This window comes from Sander vitreus, chromosome 8 (assembly GCF_031162955.1).
Source record: "Sander vitreus isolate 19-12246 chromosome 8, sanVit1, whole genome shotgun sequence".
Lineage (NCBI taxonomy): Eukaryota > Metazoa > Chordata > Actinopteri > Perciformes > Percidae > Sander > Sander vitreus.
Window position 1 is genome coordinate 5,890,665 of NC_135862.1, and position 26,977 is coordinate 5,917,641.

The following is a 26,977-nucleotide window of genomic DNA, read 5'->3' on the forward strand; positions in this document are numbered from 1 at the left end:
ACAGCCCTAATTAAAAGGTAAAGCAATGTTTGGATGAGAAAGTGCTTCACCTACAGGAAGTAAAATGCAAGGAGGTGTCTTCTTGATGTTTAATGTGCTTTATGTTAAACGCTAGGGGCCCTATTTTAACGATGTAAGCGCACGGCGTGAAGCGCCTGGCGCAGGTGCGTTTAGGGCGTGTCCAAATTCACTTTTGCTAGTTTGACGGCGGAAAAAAGGGTCCGTGTGCCGGGCGCAAATGGTTGTACTTAGGGTCTTCATTACTTCATAGGTGTGTTTTGGACGTAACATGCAATAAACCAATCAGAGATCATCTCCCGTTCCCTTTAAAAGCCAGGCGCGTTTGGACCTTGGCGCATTGCTGTTATGATAATGGATTTGCACCGTAATATTTTTATTTGTAATCTTTTGCATGTTTGTGTTCTGCTGCACTTCCCTGTGTGTGTGTGTAACAAGCATAGTGTGCGCGTGCTGTGCATAAGCCTAGGCGTATTTTACTAATTTGCTGTTAAATCACAGGTGTAATTACTAACATTGACGATGGCTGTATTCAATTTCAGTAAGCTTGTTCCAATGTCGTTACATTGCATACTGGCTCATTGTAATGGTTCACTAGGACATTTAACAACAACAAACTTTGAGCCAACAAGCCTCACCAATGTTCCACCAAAACAAGTTCCTTCTGGAGACTATTTAGCAGAGCTGCGTCCAGAGCTTAGCACCGAGATTGTGATTGGTTTCAAGAAATGCAAACGACCCAGAGAGTTTTTTTTTTTTTTTTCTCCTATCCTGGAATGTATGTGTGGTGTAGGAGTGGAGATAGGTCTGGCAATGCAAAACTACCTTTTCCATGATTTTCTGCATGACTGGTTGTTGAAGAGCATGTAATCCCCCATGCTGCCACATCACTTCAGCTGCTAACCTTCACTGGCTGCTACATCAAGCCTGAGGGCCCTAGCAGTGTCCACTAGACCAGCAGCTATGTTCTGCTGCTGCGACAAACTTAACAGGAGAGTGAGAGAGATGTCAATCAAGCGGTCTGGTCTGTACACACACACACACACACACACACACACACACACACACACACACACACACACATATACACACGCCTGAGAAGAGGTCTAATCAAGCGTAAGTGAAAACACTTGTCTGGGTGGACCACAGCTGTGTAAGGGCTTTAATTAGCTGTTAAGTTAAAAACTCAACTGCATTATACAACAGGGAATTAGCTGTAGCTCCAAGAGTCTAAGTAGAAATAAATTGAAATCATTTGAAAAAAAGTCATTTAAAGTGCACTTTTATTGCATTAAAAGGAAAATACATGGCACAACAAAAGACCAAAAATAGAGGACACAAGTAAGTCCTAGGGTACCATGCCATTTCTATACAACAACTTGACAGTGTTCATATCCACCAGGAGCCCAGTGGATGGTATAGGTAGAATTGGATGAAAAAGAACCTTTATTTTCTGCACTTCATGATTGGTTTGCATTTTTCCTTTTATTTATAGAGGAAGAAGAGTTTTATTTTGCTTGTAATCACTGCTTATTTATTTAAATTGCATTATTATGTGGACCCAGGGCTAGAGATCACTTTATGGAAGTTAATGGAGATCCAAACACCTGTGAAATTGAATAATACAGAAGCTGGATATTTCTGACGGTCATCTCAATTCTACAGCATTTTCTGAGTATATAGTTTGCAGTATTATTGGACTGGATTGAACTGCATTACACAGGCTTACCAGTTCATTAGTAGAAGGCAATGCAATCCAATATACTTGCAAAAATCTATATATTTTTGCACTTTGTTCATCCCCATTAACATACACAAGGTGGACGGTAGACCGGTCATACACCTGTCTATATGGCACCACTTAATTACAGACCTGTTGTTGGGAAAGCAATAGTTTGTACTGGGTACCTCATAAACTGGTAACTGGTGGTGTATACTGGAAGATGTTCACATTGTTTTGTTCCCCTAAACTACTATAAAAACACTACTTTTCACCTCATTGGATTATGTGCAATAAAACAACAACAGTAGCCAAATATTCTGTTATCAGATATGGGGCAATGTACTTCCAGATCTGGAAGCAAAGCAACCCCAAACCGGGCCAATATTGCTTGTCATATTGCTGCATAGAGGAGAGTGAGTATCAGTAGTTTTTGTATTAAGGAAGCAGTAAAAGTTGGCATATTAAATCAAACAGTAGGTTCTATAGGAGTAGCATAGCACTGATACCAGTAAAGACACAGGTTTAACATTAAAATCAAAAAACTAGATCGCAAAAACTCTGACCAATACAAAATGAATCTCTTCAGTTAGAAAACAGTGCAAGAAAAGCAGTAAAAAAAAAAAAAAAAAAACCCGACTTGTTGAAATAAGACGACTGATTTTAAAGGCAGATAAACTGGAAGGTAGGAGTTTAGGTGTCTAATTGAGACAGATTTATCAACACTGTGGACAAAAAGAAAAGAGCACCCAAAGGCAAATGGACTCACTATTATGGTACTTCTCTATATCAGAGGTATCAGGCACTCTATTCTATGTTAACACAACCACAATCCATCCCTTCCCATGCGCAGGGTTTGTTTTCCCTGCTCGGGTTCTAGTCTTAGCCGAACCTATCCTGGTTTCACAAGTGGTTGTGGAGAAGATGGATGGAGTTGTTTTGGCCCTCTAAGCCATGGTTTTCTTCTTGCACTCCACAGAGCAGAAGAGGAAGCGCTGCACTGCCATGAATCGCTGGCCGACCAGGCACTTGGAGCAGCCGGAGCACTTGAAGCACTGCGGCTCGGCGTGCCAGTGGTACTCGCCGTAGGAAACCCTCTGGGCCTCGGGCTCCACCGCGTTCTGGCAGGAGGAGCATTTCTGGGGATGACAGAGGATATATTTATTGTCAAGCTTTTCACCTAGATATTTTATACTTTTTTTCTCCAATGAAGCCAATTCTTCCAAGACATCTTTCTGAGACAGTAATGCACGCCTCTGTCACCACTAGGCTGGATTACTGTAATGCACTGTATGTGGGGGTCAGTGGGTCCTCTGTCGCCCGTCTCCAGATGGTGCAAAACGCTGCTGCGTGTCTTTTAACTGAAACACGAAAACCCGAGCACATTTCCCCCATTTTAGCCTCACGCCACTGGCTGCCTGTACATTTTAGGATCCACGTTAAAGTTCTTTTATTTGCTTTTAAATCCCTCAATGGCCTTGCCCCACTCTACATCTCTGAACTGCTACACCCGTATACACCGACGCGTTCTCTCAGGTCAGCTGATCAACTGCTCCCGAGTGTCCCCAAAACTAAGCGTGAGCTTAAAGGGGATGGTGCCTTTGCTGTGGCAGCTACTCAACTGTGGAACGATCTTCCTCTGCCCATTAGACAGGCGTCTTCACGGTCTGTTTCTAAATCTCGTCTTAAAACCCACCTCTTCTCCTTGGCCTTTGACACCAGACTGTCTTCTCTTGTTTTATGTCTCTTAACTTGTTTTATTTGTATTCCGTTTGTATTTTTAGTTATGTACTTTATGTCTTATTTATTCTTCTGTACAGCACCTTGGTCAACTTTGGTTGTATTAAAGTGCTCTATGAATAAAGTCTGATTGATTGATTCATTCTCATGTTGATATTCAAACTTTCCGTTTAGTTTGAGTCATTTTGTCTTTTCTACACTGCTGAAACTCCACTGTAGCTGCACTGTAAGTATGGAAATGACACACACATAACAAACGTACACAAAAAAAATGCCACAATGTGCTCAGAAGCAAAATGTTGGTCAGAACTGTTCACAGGGAAGTGTTGCTTTAAGTGTTTTGAGTGCTATCTTACATTAAAGCCAATTGTGTTCTCGTGGTGAATGACTTTTAGTAAAGTTCTAGTAAGTTTAGTTAAGGTTTAAAATGTAAACGTCACTGACATTTTAAGCACTTTTAAAAAGACATAGTGTAGCTATTTGCTAAGTTCTGCCCACCAATAGTCAATACATTTAAAAAAAAAGAAATGAAATGCTAAATCTGAAGTATTTATTTGCCAAAAATTGCTTTGTAACCCAGTAGAATACCCACCTTTAAATCCTTAACGACACAGAAGTGAAGGAAAGTATAAAGGTTAGGGGTGTGCAAAACACATCGATGCACATTCAAATGGTAATTCAAGCTCTACCATCAAGTTCAAGCTCTAAAATATTTTATAGAATTCCAAAAATCGATTCATATTTTTTAATTAAAAAAAAAATGTGTCTACTGCAATCACATGGGAAAAGTAACTACATTTGCATACTGTGAATCGTCTTTTTTAAAATCGAGAATCGTTTTTTGAATCTAATCTTGAGCCTAAAAATTGAATCGTGACATTTTCTGAATCGTGCACCCCTTAATAAAGTTACATCAAAACGATAGCTTTGCAGGAGATTATACCGCCAGTATCACTTTTACTCCAACGTGATCAGGACCCTCTTACATCAGACCCAATGACCAACGACACCCTTCTTTATACAGAAAATATTTTATGTTCTGCATTGTTTCAAATAATGATGATTCTTCACCAGACAACAGTATAATGTTCTGCATTACTGTAGCCTCAGTTTAAACTTAGATATCACTACTAGGATATTATATATGATACATATATCCTGCTTCTATTTCCAAGACAAACCTACACACATTTCTTGTAGGTCAGAACAAGAACTTGTAGGGTTTTGGGGTTTGACTCTCATTAGGTTTGATATAACTGACTGATGAAACATGGACGTGCTGGAAAAGAAAAAGATAATGTGTATATGTACCTGTTAATAGGTATACATGCATGTATGTGTAGATATACATGTATAAATAGAGAAGAATTAAATTGTTTGTATGTAACTAAAGTAGAAAAGTAGAAAAAGGAGGTGAGCCAAAAAGTTTTTTTTTTAACTTCTTTCTACTCCTTTTTGAACATGGAAATCCTTATTTGAATCATTAATAATATTCATTGAAAGATGTTTGCTGAGTATTTTGTTTTTGTTGGTTTTCTTACTTGTACATTCTTACTTATCTTTTACTTTTATTTGTAACAATTTTTTTTAAGGACCACTCAAGCTAAGAATGTATGCACTTATGGCGTTTTTCCACTGATAGTACCAGCTCTGCTCGGCTCCACCGCGTTGCACCGTCCTCCATTTATCATTGCAGATTTAGTACCTCCTCATGCGTGAGGCAAGCGTGGCTGGTCGCCATAGTGCCGCCGCAGGAAACTGCTGTGACCTAACGCGACACACCAACAGAATGTCGAAGGTGTCTTGTTTTTGATTCTCGGCATGTGGCCGTTTGCCAGAAGACACATTTAGTTTCAAAAGAAGCTGGAGGCAGCAAAAACGACAGCTGGCTAAACTATTTCAAAATGGCGGATTTGTTCAGGACACCCCCGTCTGTCGCTTTCACGTCACCTTTTGGTATCGGCTCAGCTCGCTTGGAACCTGGACGGAGGTGATACTAAAAAAAAGTACCTGTTAGCAGGTACCAGGGACTTTTTTTCATAATGGAAAACCAAAAAAGGCGAGTAGAGTCGAGGCGAGTCGAGCAGGTACCACGTAATGGAAAAACCGCCATAAGAGACCTGAATTGAGATTTGGATAACAGCTTCCAACAAACTAATACACTACTACTGTCAACTATTTAAACAAACAGAAACCCTGAGAAAGAAAGTGTGTCTTACCACAGCGTAGCTCTTCATGTAGCACGGCTGGCAGACAGGCTTGTCATTCTCCATGACATAGGTCTCTCCGGCGAGGATGCAGTCACAGTCAAAACAGCAGAAGTGCTTCAGATGCCAGTTCTGGCCCTCAGCCTGAGTGTACTCATTACTGAAGATCAGCTGTGGACAGACACACACATCAAGATGTAGATTGGATAGTGCTACCAAAACTGATGCAACCAGAATCACACAAGTGTGAACAAAAAAAAAAAAAAATAAATAAATTGTAATAATCATATCCTCTCTCACCTCATCGCAGCCTCCGCAGCGCGGCTTCTCGCTGTCTCCATAATGGCGTCCACAGTACAGCTTCCCTTTCTTCCAGAAGTAGATCATGTCCACCAGTAGCTCGTTGCAGGTACAACACACAAAGCATGCTGGGTGCCACATTTTGTCGTAGCCGGCCCGCTCAGCATAGACAGCTGGCTCGCCCACACGCATCGGCTGCTGGCAGTGATTGCATGACTTGGAAGGAGAGAAGAAAAGAAGAGATGGTTAGTATATCATAAGTTCCTAAAAGTACAAGTTAATGCAGGGTTTCCCCCAGAAAAGTTGTTAGGCCCGGTGGCAAGTGTCACAGACTGATGGCAGCATTAATGTGGAGCCAAATAGTTTCTGTGACAACAGAATCATGGACGGAATCGCCAAATTGAGAATTTCAATTCAAAACAAATTCCCCAGTGGCTTAGGTGGGGTCAAATTGGGCCTGGTGGGCCACTTGTAATACACTGAAGGAAACCCTGATATGTCTTCAGGTGCTTGTTTTGTTTTGGAACCAGTGAAGGTTTGGAATTTTTCTTTGTTTCAGCACGAGTGTGTTCTGTTATTTGGCTAAATTCTAATTGTTGCATGTATTAGATGGAGTCCGAACTATTATATGGATATTTGTATATGTAAAACAATACTGTGTTAGAACAGTCAGTTGCATCCTGTCCCCAAAAGATTTCTTTCATCCCCTTGAATACTAACAAAGAATTAGTATGTACTTCCAGTAGGTTTACACAAAGGCCAATATCCTTCTCTTTCAAAGTCAAAAAGGCCTCCTTTGATCTGAAAAAAAAAAAAAAAAGACTATTTTATAACGGCGCACTGTACTCCCTGAATAGTAGAATGACACATTGTACTGCTGAAATTGTGTGGAATTCTCCTTTACAACACAGAAGTACACAGTGACCTGACACTGGTAGAATCAATCAAGATGAGATGACTGCTGGTGGCGTTAAGGTGGAAGTAGAGATAAGTAAATACAACGTTGTTAAGACACTGCCAGCCAGGAGAGAAGAGTGTGTTCTTGACACTGCAGTCAAGTATAATGTGTGAGGAATGAAGAGGGAGGATAAAGCTCAGAGAGTGAGAACGAGGATATAAGAACAACATGGGAACATGAAAAAGAATTTGTAACAGAAGAGAAAGAAGACAGCAACGGAGAAACATTTGAAATCATAAGACGCAACGTTAACATTAATCACAGATTTTTAACTGGCTTCACATTAGGACTGCCAGGACTTAGTCCAATATCGGTCATTTTGGTCTTAGTCGACTAAGATTTCTTTAGCCGATTAGTCGTTTTTTGATGCTTTTTCATGCTGAATTACTCATTTCCAAAAGAGTTATGAGCACATCGCTGGTAAACACAAGATTTAAAGTGGCGCTTTTGCACGATTCTCTGTGGAGAAACTCAGTTTTACACATCTGTCGATTAAATCAACTAATTGATTAGTCGACAAAATCATACGGGTGTTAGTCGACTAAGAATTTCTGAGGTCGAGGACAGCCCAACTGCACACAGTGATGAATTAATATCCATCATCCTGAATGAAGAAGGCTGAGTCAGAGTTGGTCTCATGGCTCCATCTAGTGTTCTGTCCTGGAATTATTACTGACAGTAATGCACTGTGGAAACATCGGGGCAAATCTACTTAACTACTGCAATTTAGTCATCAGGTTGTATATATGAATTTGACCGAGTGCTTACATGATTAACTGGTGTAATAAAAGTTGAGAATTGATCACAACTTAAAAAAAAGAAATAAAAAAAAACACCTGTGATGGACCTACCCAATTGGTCACTAGAAAGCTGAAAAGTATTGTTCTGCTACATACTTCCCTTTTTAGTTTTTTTTACTTTTAAAGTCAGAAAATGTGAAACAATCTGGGAAGGGGAGGGAACAATCCCTCTTTTGTTGGCTCAGTTGTAACAGAAAAGCATTGTTTGCACTCCAGTTAGTGTAAAATGTTGCCAACAGCATAACATTTGCGGCACTATTGCATTCTTTTATTATCATTCATTTTATTTTTTGAGTCCACGACAGTACAGTGCCTCTGGGGGTAGGAGGGATTCACTTTCGGTGTACAAGGACACTTCTGCTGTCAAGTCTTCTCATTGAGGGAGGGTCTGCCTTAACTATTCTGGCCCGCTTCTTACTATATTGTAGCTACAACATACAATTCTGTTCTTGCAATGTATTTGTACTGGTAAATATACTGTATAATATACTGGAATGAGGTGTTGGTACAGGAGGAATACATTATTTTTCCCCCTTTCTTTGGTCATAACATTTCTAAAACCATTTGCAAAAGACCCTTTGGTTTATTAACTGCACTTAACTAGCTATTGGTTCATTGAAACTGCAGTGGAATAGGCACACAGACAATATACCATAAAGTCAATAACTTAGTATCACTGCTTATCGATTTTCAGTGGAATATAAAATAATAAAATAACTATCAGTTAACAAATGAATGTTGTCCAATTAATGATTCTGAACAAGCTGTAATGTGTGTGTGTGTTTCAAGTCAGTGAAACACAGTTCATTGTTTTTTTGTCATATATATATATATATATATATATATATATATATATATATATATATATATATATATATATCTCCATCTAGTATCAGGAATTATCCTCGTTAATACCGTGATTAGGTCTGGGCAATATATTGATATTATATCGATATCGTGATATGAGAATAGATATCGTCTTAGATTTTGGATATCGTAATATCGTGATATGACATAAGTGTTGTCTTTTCCTGGTTTTAAAGGCTGCATTACAGTAAAGTGATGTCATTTTCTGAACCTACCAGACTTTTCTAGCTGCTATTATTTGCCTTTTCGCCACTTAGACGTTATGTCCACATTAATGAGGATTATTTATCTAAAATCTAAGTGTGAAGATATTTTGTTAAAGCACCAGTTGTCAACCCTAGAATATCGCCGCAATATCGATATCGAGGTATTTGGTCAAGAATATCGTGATATCTTTATCGCCAAGCCCTAACTGTGATAATAGTTTCAACCAATTAATCTGGCCTGTATGCCAACACAGTGTAGATGTACAGGAAGGTGAGTGCTTACAAAGGCCTGTTGTGGTAGTCCAGCTTGCTGAGCTCCAGGGAGGCCCATGGCTCCAGCGGTGGCAGCAGTACCCATGGCTCCTCCAGCTGGCCCAAAGCTAGCCAGTCCAGTCCCAGGCCCTGAAAGTGGTCCAGCACCACCAGCTCCAGCTCCAGCGCCTCCACCCCCTGCTCCAGGTCCAAAGCCAGCACCAGCACCAGCCATAGGCCCAGCACCAGCACCAGCACCAGCCATAGGCCCAGCACCAGCACCAGCACCAGCACCAGCCATAGGCCCAACACCTGGGCCTGCAGCCCCTGGCCCAGAACCAGCTCCAACCCCAGCTGCTCCAACTCCCGGTCCAAACCCTGCCCCCCTAGCACCATGTCCACCTCCAGCCCCAACACCAGTTCCTCCCTGCCCTCCTGCCTGAACCAGAGCCATTTCTTCAGGCAGCACAACATCTCCGACCCCCAGGGCCTCATCTTTGTACTTGCGGACGAACTGCTGCATTAGCTTGACCTCGGCGGGGCTCAGCTCGTGGCACTTGGACGGGTCCTGGTCGTGCTCGGGCAGCTGGCGGGCCATCTGCTGCCTACGGTAAGCGGCTCCCTCTGACCCGGCCACCGGACGTTTCTCTGGCGGGAGCAGCTCGATGTAACGCGCCGCCTGGAAGTCACAGGGAAAATGAGAAGAAACCGTTTAGCTCAGGGATAAAGCCAGATTGTATGAAGGACAGAGACGAGAAGAGTGGACAGCCAGCAGTTAAGGACCAATCAGAAACAGAGTAAGGAGAAATTCTTGAAAACAACTTTTGAAACAGAGGCTTGTGGTGAGAAAGACAAGCAAAACATGGAACCTGCAGAAGGCAGTACTAGACTAAACAGATACAGGACTTACTATCAGAGTTTTAAAGTTCTGGTAGTAGGGACATGAGGGAAATGCTGTGGACTTAAAAGAAATCCTCTTGTTAATCATCATTCATTGTTATTTAAAAAATGCCTGCTGAACAATCTTAACTAAACTGGATGTTATTGGGACCTCTTGTCAACAAAGATTCAGTTAATAGTTGCTCTATTATACATTACTTTATGAAACTTTAATAAAAGTATCAAGACAAGTGACTCTTTCCGTTTCAGGATAACTTAAAACACCGACAGGCTGGTTTTCATTAGGCTTTGGCAAAATGCCAGAGCTTTCCTGCGACCACAGTGCGCCTGGTCTACAAAACTAAACAAGTGGCAATGAATAATTGATAACAAAGCCTTTAAATGGAACATACACCCACATGGTATTGCCTGAAAGGTTACAGCAGAGGACAGTCTTATGCTGTCTAGGACAAAGGCAGACACAGCCTACCAGTGAATAATGGCAAAAGCAAAAAGTTATTTTATTGGATGATTAAAACTGCATCCCCCATAAAGCTTGGCTGTAGCTTCAACCAATAGCTGGTGTATGTGTCTAAACACCAAAAGTAGTTGTCACTAAATATACATTACTGTAAATAAAGTGATACCTACTTACTCTCCTTTTGCAGTGGTGAAATGTAACGAAGTACATTTACTCAAGTACTGTACTTCAGCACAAATTTGAGCTACTTGGACTTTACTTGAGTCTTTTCTTTTTATGCCACTTTCAATTGTACTCCACAACATGAAACGATTAGCGATTAAACACTTTGATTTTCCTGATGATACTTACATACTTTTTACAGTGTGGTATTTGTACTCTTACTAAAGTAAAAGGATCTGAATACTTCTTCCACCACTGTCCTTTTGATTAAACTATGCAGGATTAAATGGTTAATCGATTATCAAAATATCAACTTTAACGCTAACTTTGTTGGAGCCATTTATTTTTGTTTTTTTTTTAAAGATAATTGTGTTGTCCTCTAAGGCCTTTATTTGTGACAGGACAGCTTAGACATGAAATGAGGAGAGAGAAAGGGGGAATGACATGCAGCAAAGGGCCGAAGGTAGAAACCAAACCCGTGGCCGCTGCGTCGAGGACTGAGCCACTGTATATGGGCGCTTGCTCTCCCACGTGAGATACCCAGGCGCCAGTTAGAGCCATTTTAGCACCAGTTTGAACTCTTACCAGATACTTATTGGCTACTGGTGGTGCCCACTCATAGGTGACAGACGTCATTGGCACATCTTTGGGGACTGGTACCAAAATGGCTGATGAGGCGCTGACAGTAACAGGCACTTTGTTAGCCTTGACAGGTGTGACGCTGGCTGGTACAGGCTGAGGGTGAGGCTGAGGCTGAGCGTTACTGGTTGCTGAACCTGCAGTGGCTCCGGCAGGCTTCACAGAACCAGCTGTGGCAGAGGGGGGCACCACAGTGGACGAGGCACTCGGCGGTACGATGTAAGCAGTGCCAGAGCTGGGCAGAGTGATGGTCACCATGTTGCCCTGGTAGCTGGGGATGCCGTCCGTCTTCAGCTTGGCGATGAGCCCGGTGTACTTGGTGTCCTCGAACAGCTTGCCTACCTTCTTGTTCTCCTCCGAGTTCATCTGCACGTTGTGCTCTGTGAGGCCACATTTGCAGTTTCTGCAGATTTTTCTGCAGAGGAGAAAAAGAGGAAAACGTTTTTTAAAAGATTCACAAATATGTTCAAAGTGTTTTAGTGTGAGATGGAACAGCAATGTGCAGCAGATGCACATTGTCTCATGCTTTTCTGTGTGAATTTCTAAAAAGTGATTTATATAATGTATTGATGCTTGATTCTGTGTGGAACAATGTCTCCATTTTTCTAATTGCATACATATTATGTTGCTTTGGAAATGTCCTGAATAAGCCTCCAATCTCATATGCTCGCTTCATTGTGTTTTGTTTTTTAAACAAACTTCTTTTGGAACTTTTCTTACTACAAAAATTACAATCTGCTTCAACTTTGCTACGATTATACACCAATATAACAAGCCCAGTGTTAAATTCATATTGAAATAGCTGCACTTCTCACATGCCTCAACACAGCTTGCTTCATATTTGCAGAGTAACTATGACATCATTTGTGACTACTAGACACGCTTCAGCATGTGCATGAGCAGTGTTAATCTTTTTAAACCATGTTTGATTTGTATGGATGAGATCAACAGCAATACTGACAATACTGATAGTCAGAAACCCTTTTTTAAACAAAAGGATGACCTAATAAGAAGAAACGTTATGTATACACATACATTTTGTTACATACGTAACTTGTAATTCACTATTATGATAAATATTTATAATTATATATCAGTATTAGTCACAAACTTGAGTGCATCCTTGAGGTCCAACAAAAGTGTTAAATGTATTTCTTTCTTCATAAAACATATGCAAAGCTGAGTATTTTAAATCCAGAATTATTTGCATCCATGTTTACAATCTTGCATTCTTCTTCTTCTTCCCTTCCTTTTCTGGCGCACGGCAGCATATCTTGGCATGTTACCGCCACATGATGATCTGTGAAGTAGTGTGACACCACTGGTAGGACTGTGTAATACGTCACGCGTGTGCATGCATGTGCGTCCTCTAGAGCCGGGTATCGTTCAAAACTTTTGATACCGCGACTTTGATGACGGTTCCTCGACGAGAGCCTGAACAAAGCCAAAACTGCACTGGGGACCTTTAATGGTAATTAAATATATCAAAAATATGTAGCATTGTTTTCATTTTTTTGTTTTGTTTTGGAGTTGAGCAAAGCCTTAAACTAGGCATGTTGTAGGCCACTGTCTGACTGTAACAGCACAACATTCCTGGCTGAATTAAAACCGCACAACAACACACAGACCCATGGAGGGCCTTTGTGCTGGTGCTGCGGTGGGCATCAGTGTGGCTGATTGTCCAGACGTGAACCGTATTTCATGAACCACTGGCCTAAATAAATGCACATGTTGTGACAAAGAACCCTGGGTAGTCAGGCATAAAGTCATGTTGTGTGGACTCACACTGGCCTGATATTTCCACTCTCTCCGTCGTTTGGTTAACAATAAGCTGATGGGATGTGGGACTCTGTTCAAAGACAAACGTGAAAAGCGGCTGTACTCAGGAACAGCATGTTCCTATAGTGCCATAACTCCTGCTGCTATCGGAGTATTGTTAATTAAGCAACGAGGAGAGTGGTATTATTGACCAGTCTGGCCAATGAATGGACATTTTATTTGCTCTTGCATTACTCGAGGAAGAATAGGCTGAAGCACACTTTTCTTTAATGTCCCGTTTCATAATTATATACTAACATAAATGCCAGCTGCCCAATAAAACATGTTTTTACTGTGGTCCACTATGCAGCGCCACCTGAGGGCTCAGTGTTTTGCTCAACAGGTGCCTTTAAACCATAGATGCTGCTCATTTACTTTCTGCTCATTAACCTAAATGTCTCTGGTCTAGACCAGGGGGTGATGTATAGACTGTATAAGTAAAGCCTAAACATCTTGATCGCCCCCTGGTGGCTGGATGCAGTGTAGGTCATAAATCCTGCCCCCTCCATGTTAGCAGATGACCTAAAAAAAACAATCACAAGTACACGTCAAATACATTTGTAGCAAATATGGTTTCTGTTATTTTAGGTAGTTCTATTCCCACTGATGTTTGTTCAAGTGTTCATTTTTCTGATACGTTTTTGTTTTTATTAGTTATTTGACGCTATAAAAACGAAGTGAAACGTCATGACTGACAGCTGTGACTGACTTGCGATTGGGCAGGCGGGTGTATGGGCGGGACTTCGACACGGCAGCGCCACTGCTCGACCACTAATGCGCAGACTCTGGCTCCAAAATTACAAGAAGGCAGCGCGCGTATCCGGGATATTTTGGCATCACTTCTGTACAGTGAGAGGAAGTGGAGATGCGCCGTCCATCTTTATATACAGCCTATGGTCTAGACACAGGGAGCCAAGCGATCGAGAATGGATTTTGCCACTGTCAAACTGGTTTCTATGACGGTTCTACGCCGCTTGACAGAAGCTGTACAGTACAAACCTCCAGAAATGTAGTTCAAAGCCTTCACACTTGTCCTTGCATTTCAAACAGGCCGCTCCAGCCCCAAACTCGTGCCCGAGGGTCATCTGTAAACAAAGCACATGAGGGAGATTACAAGTGCTATCACGGTTTTGTTTTGACCGTTTCACCACTCAAAAAAGGAAATGCTGAGCTTCCTTTAGGGCAGGGCAAGTAGTTGGGACATAAAATCCCACATTTTAAGAGGCTGCTATTTGCTCTTAGATGAATTACAAACTAAAATAATAAGCTGTTGTGGTGCTGTACACTATAGACCAACATCAGACTGGATATTCCCAATATTCCCAGACATTTTTGATGCTCAACATTGAAAATAATTACTCTGTACGGAAATTGGTTTAGAGGTAAAATGACATCTGGAAAGGACAACGAAACCTCAGCAACACACATTTGGTTGGTTTAGCACACATTAATTTGGTGGAAAAACTGTATTCAAAGTCATTGTAAGCCTTCTTATTGGAGCAAAATTGTTTTCTTTTTGCCTTTGGAAATATTTCAGCGACATTGATTCAGCGGAATCAGGAGTTCTATCTTTCCCAGTTTTCTGGCTGGTTGCTCTGCTGCTCTGCTGCTCTTCTCTCCTCAACATGTGCATCCTTTTCCCTGGCTTTAGTGTCAAGCCACGCTCATGCCAAACTTGAGCCATTACCGCTGTTTACGACCATATATGGTCAACTATTCAATGCTGTTGAAAGCTTCTGGAATCCCAGCAGGCACCCCTTTTGTCAAGGAGACGTTTTTTTCACACAAAAGACACTCACTCCTAAGGAATGCAGACAGTGACTTCTGTTTTTAACAGCAGAGCCATGTTGCCAATATGTAAGCTTCCATTACACCTTCAGGAATAGTGAGACTTTCTTCCCCTGGGAGCCGTTGAGGAGTTTACCAGCATGATTTGTTATGGTAATTTACTTTTGCAAGAAGCATAAATATAATTTTAGGGGGTAAATGTTTAGCTCAGTTTATTTTAGTCATACAGACATTAAGTTCTCTGACTTTGACTGAACCCATCACCTACTTTAATCCTGAGCAATCTATTTATCTCTTAGTTCTTACCAAATCATTTCTTTAAAATTGTATTATATCTCTTTAATATAGGTTTTAAATGCTGTGTATTTTGTATAATGTTTCAATGCATTATGTAAAGCACTACTATATGGAATGTGCTATACATAAATTAGCTTGCCTTGCCTTACAGTACGCTGCTAAAAATGTGTCTGGTTTATATGGTAACAGAAGTAAAGCAGCTGATCAATGGTAATATCAAGAGCAGGCTATCCTTCCTTCCTTTCCTCTTTCCCTTACACTTGTTCAGTAATTCTCTCTATCATGCACTGAAGAACAAGATCACAAACTTGAGCAGACATTCAATGCAATCTTTCAGTGCTAAATAGTTTTTGATTCTCGGTGCAACAATCACATCCCAGTTGTCCGTTCCAAAAAGAACTGATACCTTGATTTCTCTCAGAGTGCTGTGAACTACATACTTGCTTGTTAAGTTTGTCATCTGGCCTTTTCAGAGAATCTACTGTGTTCACTTAAACGATAAATACCTCAAATACAAAGGCGTTTTTCCATTACATGGTACCTGCTTGACTCGCCTCGACTCTACTCGCCTTTTTTGTACCTGGTACTAGCTAACAGGTACTTTTTTTAGTGTCACCTCCGTCGAGGTTCCAAGCGAGCTGAGGCGATACCAAAAGGTGACGTGAAAACCTGCAGACTACTGATTGGTCGGAGGGAATCGTCACTAATCACTGCGTCATCATTGCTAGCGACAGACGGGGGTGTCCTGAACAAACCCCCCATTTTTAAATAGTTTAGCCAGCGGTGTTTTTTTGTTGCTGCCTCCAGCTTCTTTTGAAACTAAATGTGTCTTCTGGCAAACAGCCACATGCTGAGAATCAAAAACGACACACCTTCGACGTTCTGTGTGTGTGTGTGGTGTTAGGTCACGGCAGTTTCCTGCGATGTCGCTATGACGACCAGCCACGCTCGACTCACGCATGAGGAGGTACTAAATCTGCAATGGAAAATGGAGGATGGGGCACCGCGGCCGAGTCGAGCCAAGCAGAGCTGGTACTAGCAGTAAGCGCCATAAATATTTGTCTCGGGCATAGTGAGGACTACTGGCTATTTTTGGCTGAGGTCACTTAGAGTGTGTGTGTGTGTGTGTGTGTGTGTGTGTGTGTGTGTGTGTGTGTGTCCAGAGCCCGTCTACGGAAAGCCCTATTAAGCCCCATTGTAACGAATTTGGTTGCAGTTCCAACAGAGTTCCACTGGGGGTGATCGCGGGCGAGCGCTAAATGAATGTGAGTCTATGGAGCTAGACGACTAAATGCGTCTCTTTCGCCTGATTGTCTTTGAGGAATCTCAGATTTGATTGCAGTTTTTGCAAGTTCAACGTGGATTATAGGTCTGAAAGTTGAATGAACGAGTACTTATGTTCTTTCGATCTCTTACATGTTGAGTCATTGTTGCCCATAACACGCTAGCATTCTGCTAATGAATGCCGATTGGTCAGTGAAGGACTGATTACGACCAGAGATCCCACTTGATGGCATCCAAAAAAAGAGACTTTAAAAAAATCTAACACCCAGCAGTGTGTATTTTTGCTTTGCCTCCCCTTTCGAGTGCAACATTCAAATTACTAGACAAAAAATTATATCCTGAGAAAAGTAGATTTTGAAGGGTATAGCTCCATCGACCTCCATTCATTCTGCACTTGCCTGTAAGCGCCCTCATATGGAACCAGAGTGGAACTGCAACCAGTTCAGAAGCCGGAAGTTTCCCGAGAGTGGAAGTTCTCTCCTTATTGGACATTCCCTGATGTGTCTTTCCTTGGAACAGTTTTACATACTGCATGTTGGTCAGTGACTTTGTATTATGACTAAGCCTGCAGAGTGATAACACTTGGCAAAAAAGGTTGTTCAGAAACAGATTGTACAGTTCAGGTCCGGTGAGTCATGTTCATGAGTCATTTTGTTGCAGGAGGCCAGAGCTGCAGACCAGTGGCAGCTGTAATGACAGTAGTCACTGGCTGGGGAGCCATTTTCATTTCAGCAGCCACCTGCTCTCAGACCACTACATCTTGTTTCTGCAACATCAATAAAAACCCAAAACACTACCTAGGGTCTTTTTGTGAATGTACCCGAGTCAAACTTTCGTTTAAAAGCATATTTAGGACGGAAGCGTCACTTTTATGATTTACCGTATTTTTGTTTTTTGGTCAAATGGCCTTTTGAATGGGAGTGCTAGGGGCACATTTATGCTAGCTTCAAAATAGCTATTTTTAAAACACTAAGAAGGCTCAACACAACATGAAACTTTGCTCCAAGTATGACCAGGGTCTCTACACCTTAACGAAAGCATTGACAACATTGTTTGTGTACCCAGAGTTTACTAAAAAGAAAGGTTTTGAGCAACTCACGTTAGCAGTTGTTGTTTACGCTATCCGCCATTTTCCCAGTCCAAAATAGGTGATCTCCGAATACGAATGAACGGACTCCATAGGAGGAAATATCATTCCTATACGAGGCTCCTTTTTCAACTACAAGGTCAATATTGTTTTTCACTAACGACAAAACAACGAATTATCCGTGCATTTATATGGAACTAAGCTTTTGGAGCTTTCCATCTTTACTCTCCTCCCTCGACTATTTTTGACTGGCTCGATAGACGGCGACCGGAAGAACAACAGCTACAGTGAGTTGCTCAAAACCTTTCTTTTTAGTAAACTGTATACACAAACAATGTTGTCAATGCTTTCGTTAAGGTGTAGAGACCCTGGTCATACTTCGAGCAAAGTCTCATGTTGTGTCGAGCTATATGAGATAGCTATTTCAGGCTAGCATAAAAGTGCCCCTAGCACTCCCATTCAAAAGGCTATTTGACCGAAAAACGAGAATACGCTAAATCTTAAAAGTGACGCTTCCGTCCTAAATATGCTTTTAAACGAAAGTTTGACTCGGGTACATTCACAAAAAGACCCTAGGTTGCATTTTGGCGAGAGTTACGCTTTAAACCTAATCGTCACCTATTGCCTTGTCTACAGTACGTCTACAGTATTTCCTTTCTAATGCAGTGCAGCAAAATCCCTGCAGTCTCATTGCTTAATCCTTAGCCGAACCAAACTTTGCACATTCAAAATGTCAGCCAGGTTCGAGGAAGCGGAGTTTAATTCAATCAAGCCAGTCTCACAATTCACAAACTGCTTTTTCTATATTCAGGCTAAGCAGCACTTTCCATCTGTAGCAGATGTTTGAGTTTGGTTTCATTTTACAATACTTTATATCATTCATACTACATAACACACCTCCTCCTTTGACCAATACTTCTTTAATTTGGTTCATCTGGGGATGATGAATATACTCAGTTATTTAATAATATCAAAAATGTATTTTAGTTCTAGCTTCTTGCTGTCGTTTTGGAGACAGTTCTCTTTTTTGATAGATATATTTATATATATATTTTTTTTTTCGTGGCATTTTTGTGATTGCTTGCCAGAGAAAGTCCTGCAGTCTGTTGGAAAGTCCAACAGAGAAATCTAAAATGTATTTAAGCAAACATAAGATTAGGTCATTTTTTCCCTGCTGTGAAGTTTTCCTGTAAAATCCTTGCCCATGGCAACTTCAACAACCGTTTAGGTGTTTAGACAAGAACATGACTCAGAAAAAGATCACCAGAAACAACTTCAATTTAACAGAATTGCGGTGATGATAATTCCCCAGCCTGTACACAGTGTGCTCATTACCACAACCTATTACCTCAGCCTTCTGTTGTGGAAGACGGCAGGAGCTTAATCTAGTATAACATTACCTAAATGCACCGGTTGCGTTTCTTGAAAAGGGCAGTTATACTCTGACAGTAATTACAGCAGACTCCCGCTGACTGAGGCGCTCCCAGTGACCTGCAGCTCCAGAAGCCAGAAACCCCTGCAGCCGCTGAAGACTTACCCCCTCCAGGGATTATAAGCAGATCTGTCAGACTGGGTCTGTCTGGGTCATCCAGCTGCTCAGACCCACTTTCCAGTTACAGCTTACTGCATATACTGTATCAGAGTTTCCCTCCTTGTATCGTAAGCCTGGTGGCCCACCCTAAGCCACTGGGAATTATTTTGTAATGCATTTTTAAGACTTTTTTATTTTTTTTTTTTTAAACTACAGTTACAGTGGGACGGCTCGGTTGGAAACGTAGACGTAGTCACATTTTCAAATATACAGTTAGCGTTCAGCACTGACTTAAAGGTGCAGTAGGTGTCTAACTGCGTGTCAAGAACTGCTCATGCACACGCATTCATTCTCCCTTGTGGGGTGAGGGGTTTAGGAGACCGTTTTGGGCTTTAGCAGAAAGGGGGGAGGGACTGAGAAGTTGTCGATGTTCAAATGTTTTGGCTAAGTCCTGGATCTTCCCAATCCTACCTACAGCACCTTTAATGTAGGACCCTATGAAATCTGTCTCATAGCTTTTTTAAATTCTCCATTTCACGATTCCGTCCATAATTCTGTTATCACAGAAACTATTGGGCTCTACATTAATGCTGCCATCAGTCTGTGACCGGCCCCAGCTGGGCCCCCACCGGGCTAAACAACTTTGCTGGGGGAAACCCTGCTGTCTACATGAGTTTCCTGTGCTTAAATGGACTTGACTCGTTTACGTTACTAACGGCCCTCACTGACCAGCAACTAGCAAATAGATCTGCAAACAGAAATACATGTTGGCTCTATTACAGGCTGGTGAATTCCTTCACGTTGGCAAACGAAAATCTGTTGGGTGATCCTGCTCCAGTCAAAAAGTCAAACTCCAACAAAAGTCCTAAAAAAAAAAAAAAAATCAAACGAGACCTTGTAGAAAGACACAATGGCTGGGGAGTCCTGGAATAGTACACATTGTGGGTAGAAAACTATAAATTATAGTTCCATGCCACACGTGTAGTATGGGCAACATTATGTGCTTCACCCAATTTTAATTGACAGTTTGTCTCTGGACTTAAACAAGAATCACTGCTTTATGTGAATTATGCTGGAAACATGCTGCAGCTTCTCTGCTACACACATCACATCACACTAACAGTTTTAACCCTGCAGCAATCTGTGCTGCCCTTTGCACTGCGGCCAGCTATCTGCAGGTCTATGCAAGGATCCCAAGCAAGACATGAATCGTGTGTGTTAACAGCATGCATTACCAAAAACATCTGCAGATGACTACCAAAAGAAAAGCTTTACTTAACTTTTTTAAGCAGAAGGAATCAAATGGATGCAAGACATCCAAAGCATGCAACATATGCCCTGCACTGATGGACATCTAAAAATCCTCTAATATAATCCCTTTGTGAAAACTGAAACCCACTTTCAGAGAACCACAGTAACATTTGAAGTCACACTGCAGACTAGACACCCTTTCCTACTCAATTGCATGACCAAATTCCATTAAAAAATCCCTTAATTTTAGATAATCTTACTTTAAAGTTTATGTAGGCTATATTAAGAGGAATACGTGACTTCATATATTGTAAGAACTACTGAGGGGAGTTAATTCGGCAACTGTATAATTCAAACGGCAATTCTTACTCTTTGATAAATCACCTGGTTTGCATTTTACTGTCAGGATGATTTTGTTGTCGGTCGAGCAATGCGCACTAATACCAAAACATAAATATTGTATAAACTAGAATGTTTTCGAGCACAATATCCATGCCGAACTTTGCAATTGGTTATTTTGTGTTTGGTAAATAATTGCTAACATTTTAAAAAGCGTGTGAGTTTTGTTGTTACGCAGGGTAACACTATGTAGTCAAAATTTCAAACGCAGTTTGTCGTTGAGTTTGTCAGATGGGAACATATTCTCAAAGGGAAGTAACCTTACTAAAGAAAAGAAGGGTACAAGATTAGTTTTGTAAACCAGTCAACATTGCTTGTTGCTAGCTATTGCTGATAGGTTAGCTCGTATTATTTAGATAATTTAACTTCAATTTTATCAATGAAAACGCAAAAAAAAAAAAACATGGACACTGAAAACGTATAAAATGAAAGCCGAAAAACAAACATGAAAGTCTGTCTGTGATACTGTAACTTTACTCGCCACCTGCCCCATGTTCGGCACACCTTTTCAGGGCGTTCCTCGGTCAGTCGAGATACAGAGTACACTGGGGGGAAGCTTACCTTCTTTACTTCCTTCTCTATATCCATTTTTGTCTGTCGGCGCGGAGTTTACGTGGTCCAGACGAAGCGAACAGATGCGCGGCTACTAAAACAACTGTCAAACCCCAAAACTGATAGAAAACGGACCAGAGAAATAATACAAGAGCTCGGTTCACTCTCCGTTTAATTTCTTCGGAGGTCCTGCTCCGCACTGCGGTAAAGTTAAACAGAATCCACAAAATAGTTTCCGGTCACAGCTTTCAAAGTAAAACCCATGTTGAAAAAGCGCATATGCCATGAGCACCGAGCAGCGACTCCCTGGTTCGATTCCCTAGTCTCTTTCCCCACATCTACTGTCTCTCTCCACTAACACTATGACGGCATAATGCCCCAAAATTATCTTAAAAATAAATTAAACTAGAACATGTGAGTTTATTTGAAACAAAAGTAAAATGTACAAGGCAGAGAAAGATTAAGAAATGTGTAGACTCATTAAATAATAAGTAAAATGTACATTTTTGGAATAAGTCAATGCCAAAATGACAAATACCTTTACATAAACACACGTCTTTTTTTTACAAGAAAGGAGAGCACTAAATGAACAGCATGTAGTCTAGATAGGCTAGGTATCCATATAATTTGACTCAAAATTGCCTTTTTAACCCTTTCCAAATGTAAATTTAATTTGACTACCACCACACTACTGCAGAACGTTGTTACATGCCATAAATATTGGATGTATGTTGAAGCAGAAATACAGTTGAGCTCGTAATTCCTCCGTCTTATTTTGAAGATTCAGATTCCTTACTTCCGGGAAAAACGTTACGTCCGTTCATTAGCTTGACACGGCATTCACTGTGGAGGTCCCGTTCACTTTTCATTGATTTTCAAAGGGGGACTTCCGCTATGATGGATCTTCATATTGACCAATAGGAAGAGAGAAAGTGGGCACTAGAGCGCAGGACGACCAATCAGAGAGCAGCAGAGGCTTGTTCTTGTCATAACAAAGGAAATTATACTATTTTGACAGCCGTTCTCTTAATACCATGGATTCAACCTGTTTTAGTACTGATTCAAGATTTTCTGTTTTTCTCTACCAAAGAGTTTACTTTGTATCGTCAGTATCATGATGTTGTGAGTTTTTAAAGGGAAGTTGTATAAAAAAAAGAAGAAGACAAATATGTCAATACATATGGTGAAATGTGTCACAAACAACAACACAAAAACATACATTTTTGAATGCAGTGGTACACATTGGAATAAGCCTGGGGCACGCACACAGTGACACAAACCACACACCACAGCTAGTTTGTTTTGTGATCCAATGTTTCGTGGTTTGTAATGAAACGCCTGTAAAACAGCTGCCGTGTTGCCTCAGTGACAGGAAGCAATGTGGTTAGCAACTTCCTCTGTGAACTGCTAATGGCCTTTTTAAAGGAAACAACACTGTCACACCCTGACAGGTCAGATGGTGTTATCTGTCAAGAGGCCGGGTTTGATGAGTGTGGATGCTGTTTATTCAGCAACACTGTGCTTCACTGCGATGTCTGATCTATGCTGTTTGGTATGAACATCTGCAATACAGAATTCCCTTAAATGTTTCAGCATCTATAAACTCTCAGACAGCTGTTTTCCCCCCGTCGCCAGAGATGTCGTCATTTCTTCTGCAGTATCCAAAAACTTAATAGAACCTCATCTGTACGATGCTATGTCCTGCAGCCCGATATCTGACTCAATGACATTATGTCACCTCATGTGACAAGAATACATAGGTTTAGACAATGGACAGAGGAATCAACACTTAACAACAATAGATATGATGCCTAAAAGTAAACCCACCTTATCAGCTTGAACCACAATAGTGCGGCTGCAACAGTACGTGTGTACTGACTGCAGACACTGTGGATTTCCATCATTTCACCTTCAGTCTGTGCAGTTAGGAAGTCTTTTCCACAAATTAAAAACTAAATAAAGGAAATACATTATTGTTTTTAGCTATCTGTTTGATGGAGGATGATAACATGGTAACGGTTGGTAACACCAAAAAAAAAAAAGAAGATATATATTCTGAAAGCTGCACTTTCATGTGGCTCGTTGTAGTTTTGTTTGTATTTAAAGCTAATGTACTTGCACTGACTACTTGCTGTCTGGAGTTTGCACCTTCAAGATTGAAAGCACTTAATTGGAAGTTGCTTTGGATAAAAACATCAGCTAAATGACATGTAATGTAATGTAATTTAAGGCGAAACAACAACTGCCATCTCCATGTGCTGATTTGTTCTCACATCTTAGCTCTAGACTGTGGGCTGCACCCTAGGCCAGATCTTGAAATTCTGGGTGTACAAAGCATTAGTCTCGCCTTGCCAGGCCATCCACACGCTGCGGAGCGGAGGAGGGTCTGGCTAGTCCACACAGCATTCCGGGATGGGAGAAAAATGTGCTCTGTTTTATTGGCATTTCTTTAAACCAATCACAATCGGCATGGGCGGTGCTAAGCTCCGCACAGAGCCGCTGTAAAAAAAAGTAATGCGAGAGAAAACTAAGATTGGACAGATAGTCTAGCTAGCTGTCTGGATTTACCCTGCAGAGATCTGAGGAGCAGTTAACCATAGTCCTCAGAAATCCACCGGAGTTTAAAATTCCAACACAAAGAAACCAGAAGGAAACGGAAAATACATGCATCCGGGTGGAATTTCCTGCGGCACCGAAGCAATCCCGGAAGTGGAATGTCGAGGATATAGACTAACAAAGCATTAACTACAGGGGTTTACATCGTGTCTCCTATCATTTCGTTAGAACAGATCAATTAAACATTCCTATGGGTGATTTTGGAGAACACTGGCCATGTGTTTTGAGATATGTCGTGAGGACTTTTTCAATCACTCACAAAGTGAAAAACTGTAACATTGTGAGGATGCTAAAGACAAGGTGACAACATGAATTTTAAATACTTTGCTCTTCACCCCCTCCTGCCCATTTTAGTATAAATCAGTGTCTCTATATGCCCCGGCTCCATTGAGGCAGGAGGGTTTGTGCTCTCTTTATCTATAAGAGATCTTTTTTACCTATGAACCTAGTGAATAAACTGCACTAATCTGCACCTTTCTAGTACATAGAAATAACATTTTACACTTTGTGTATGTTGTGTGTATGTTTGGATTGATGTAATGTTTCTGCCTGTAATCCGATCTAATGTAACAGGACGTTTTTTTATCTGTTGGGTGAGACTGAATATTATTATAATACTAATAATTATCATTATAATAACTAGTTGGCCATACAACACCCTGGCACCCATAGTGCTCATCTATATTGGCAGTGCTTACTGTGCATTCCTCTAGTAAATAATATGTCCATGTTCAAATTTGAACTGCATACCGACAACAACAACAAAAACAGAATCAAAACACTGCCAAATTACCATTAGATTCTCTATCATTTTTATCATAGTTTCAATGTGCAAAATGTATGGATTGCAGCTTTAAAGCATAACTGTGATCACTTTAAGCTGGGGCATATTTATCACCGTTGTTCATCCGACTGAATTACTTCAACATCAGCATGTATGTTATCCTCCTTATGTGTAAATGTATATTTTATTTTTTGGGATATTGTTGTATGTTGTCTGCATCTTTTTCATATATTTGCATATTCTTTCTGTTTTGTTTGTTTGCTTTTGTCTTCTAAACTCCAACTGGACTGTACCATATTTCTTGTTTGTTTTAAATATAAATAAAAATTGGATCACAAAAAACCATCTGCAGAGACATCATTCAGCCAAAACCAGCAGCAAGTAGAAGACTTTCTATTGGAAACAAAAATATGTCACGGCTTTTATGTACATTTATCAACTACTAAATAGTCCTTGCCCTCCTACACAACACATATTTCTTTACTGCATGTTTTTGCAGAAATGATTACATAAAAATAAAGAAGTTGTATATTCTCAAAACGCTTTTTTTGAGAATATTTCTTTTTTCGAGAATATTTCTTTTTTCACTGTGACGAAAACAGACTGAAAGTCTAGGTTTAATGCGTTGTAATGCTGATTCCTTCAGCGATGCCTAAACCAAACAGGGAGGAGCTCAGTGTCTTGCTCAAGAACACTTCAGCAGGACACATGGATGTAGACGGAACACACTCTTTGCTTTACTGTAAGTCTCTGAGAAACCCTCCAGCAGGTGTTTTTCCCACACCTGACTCTGTCTCCATTTCTGTCTCTTTACTTTTCCTCCTCTTATCAGCTGGGTTGGCAACAGAAATATGCAGATTCTGAGACAGTAGAGAGAAGTCAAATTAGTGAGTAATGTCAGGGATCTTTTACTTTACTATCATGTGAACTGGCTTTAAATTAGTACATGCTCAGGTGTGTGATCAATATTTTGTAATAAGGACATAAAAGGTATTCATATGAGGAAAGAATTGGATTTTAGTGTCTTTTAAAAATGTTGAAAATGTTATCTGATGTCCATTGCTCAATGTTTAACATTCTTGATGACTATTCCCACTAAAATGTGATTATTATAGAAGTAGAAGGGCAACAGCTGGCTACTAATGTTAGTGGCGAGTGTTACTTTGATGCAGGTTTTCTGTTTGTTCGTGCTGGTGTCACATTCTTTGGTGGATGTCTCATTTTGAAATGAAACCGTGAAACCTCCTCTTATCAGCTGGGTTGCACAACACAAACCTGCAGATTCTGGGACAGCGGAGAGAAGTCAAATCTGTGATTAATATCAGAATTAGTGAGTAAAACGTGTTGGACGTCATACTCCTTGCCTTTTATGTGTTTTTTACCCAAAACATTTTCTGTTTTCAAACTGGTAAAACTGGTTGTAGATATTTTCTTGGGTTCATCAGTTTGTTGTTGTTTTGCCTGAAATGCTAGAAATGTAAGAACTTGCCAAAATAATATGAGAAATTATGAATAGATGTTGTACGTGATCATGGTAATCTCTTCCCACAGCACATTCTGGCTAAGAAGGCTATCACTGACCTGGCCTCCCTGTACGGTACTAGCTACAGATACGGCAGCATCATCAACACCATCTGTAAGTCAGAATTATTTAAATTCTACATACTGGTGTTAACTGTGACATAAATCAGAACCATTGGAAACCAATGGTAGTTTAGTTGAGAAAAAGAAATCAGATGTTCACAATCGCTACCATAGCAGACAAACTACTTTATGCCTGACACCTGAAAGCCTGTGTTTAACATAAAAATTAAAAAATACCGTAAGCAATACCTGTTTCAATTTTAGACCAAGCTAGTGGTAACAGTGTTGACTGGGGACCTACGACCAGGGCATGTCGTATGCACGTCTGCATTTCACAGATCTGTCTGCATTATTTCCACATCCTTTAAAATTCTCATTACGAAGACTCTCATCAATCAGTCTTTATCTGCTTTTTAGAGATATTTTGAACCATAAATGAATAAATACATTGCAGGTTTTCCCCTGCCATTATAAGTTTTAGGCCCAGCACCCAAGCTGTTTTGGGCAGCACCCGAGCTCGATGAATGTGCCTAAAAGACTTTTCTCAGATCTAATGATAGTTGATCACTAGTTGGACTTCTTTAGCAAGTTTAGTCTTTAAGCTTTTTGAGTGTGTTTTATTTATTATCTGCACTACTTTTTTCCAATGTTTTAGACACAGATATGGTTATAATAATGTTCCAAAATGATATGAAGTTGCAGTTATTTTATTGAAAAACGTAACATTTTTCTTGAGGGAGGATCCCCTTAAACACCC

At 40.6% G+C, this 26,977-nt stretch overlaps 1 protein-coding gene across 1 annotated transcript; it reads right to left on the bottom strand.

Moving 5' to 3' along the window:
• Window positions 1-1,284: 1,284 nt before the first annotated feature.
• tes (testis derived transcript (3 LIM domains)) lies at window positions 1,285-21,463 on the bottom strand. Its single transcript, XM_078256504.1, has 7 exons — window positions 21,246-21,463; window positions 14,047-14,132; window positions 11,176-11,644; window positions 9,100-9,747; window positions 5,986-6,201; window positions 5,698-5,856; window positions 1,285-2,877 (listed from the first exon to the last, which is right to left on the bottom strand). The coding sequence occupies exons 1-7, from the start codon at window positions 21,270-21,272 to the stop codon at window positions 2,686-2,688; spliced, it is 1,797 nt and encodes a 598-aa protein (XP_078112630.1). The 5' UTR covers window positions 21,273-21,463; the 3' UTR covers window positions 1,285-2,685.
• Window positions 21,464-26,977: the final 5,514 nt, after the last annotated feature.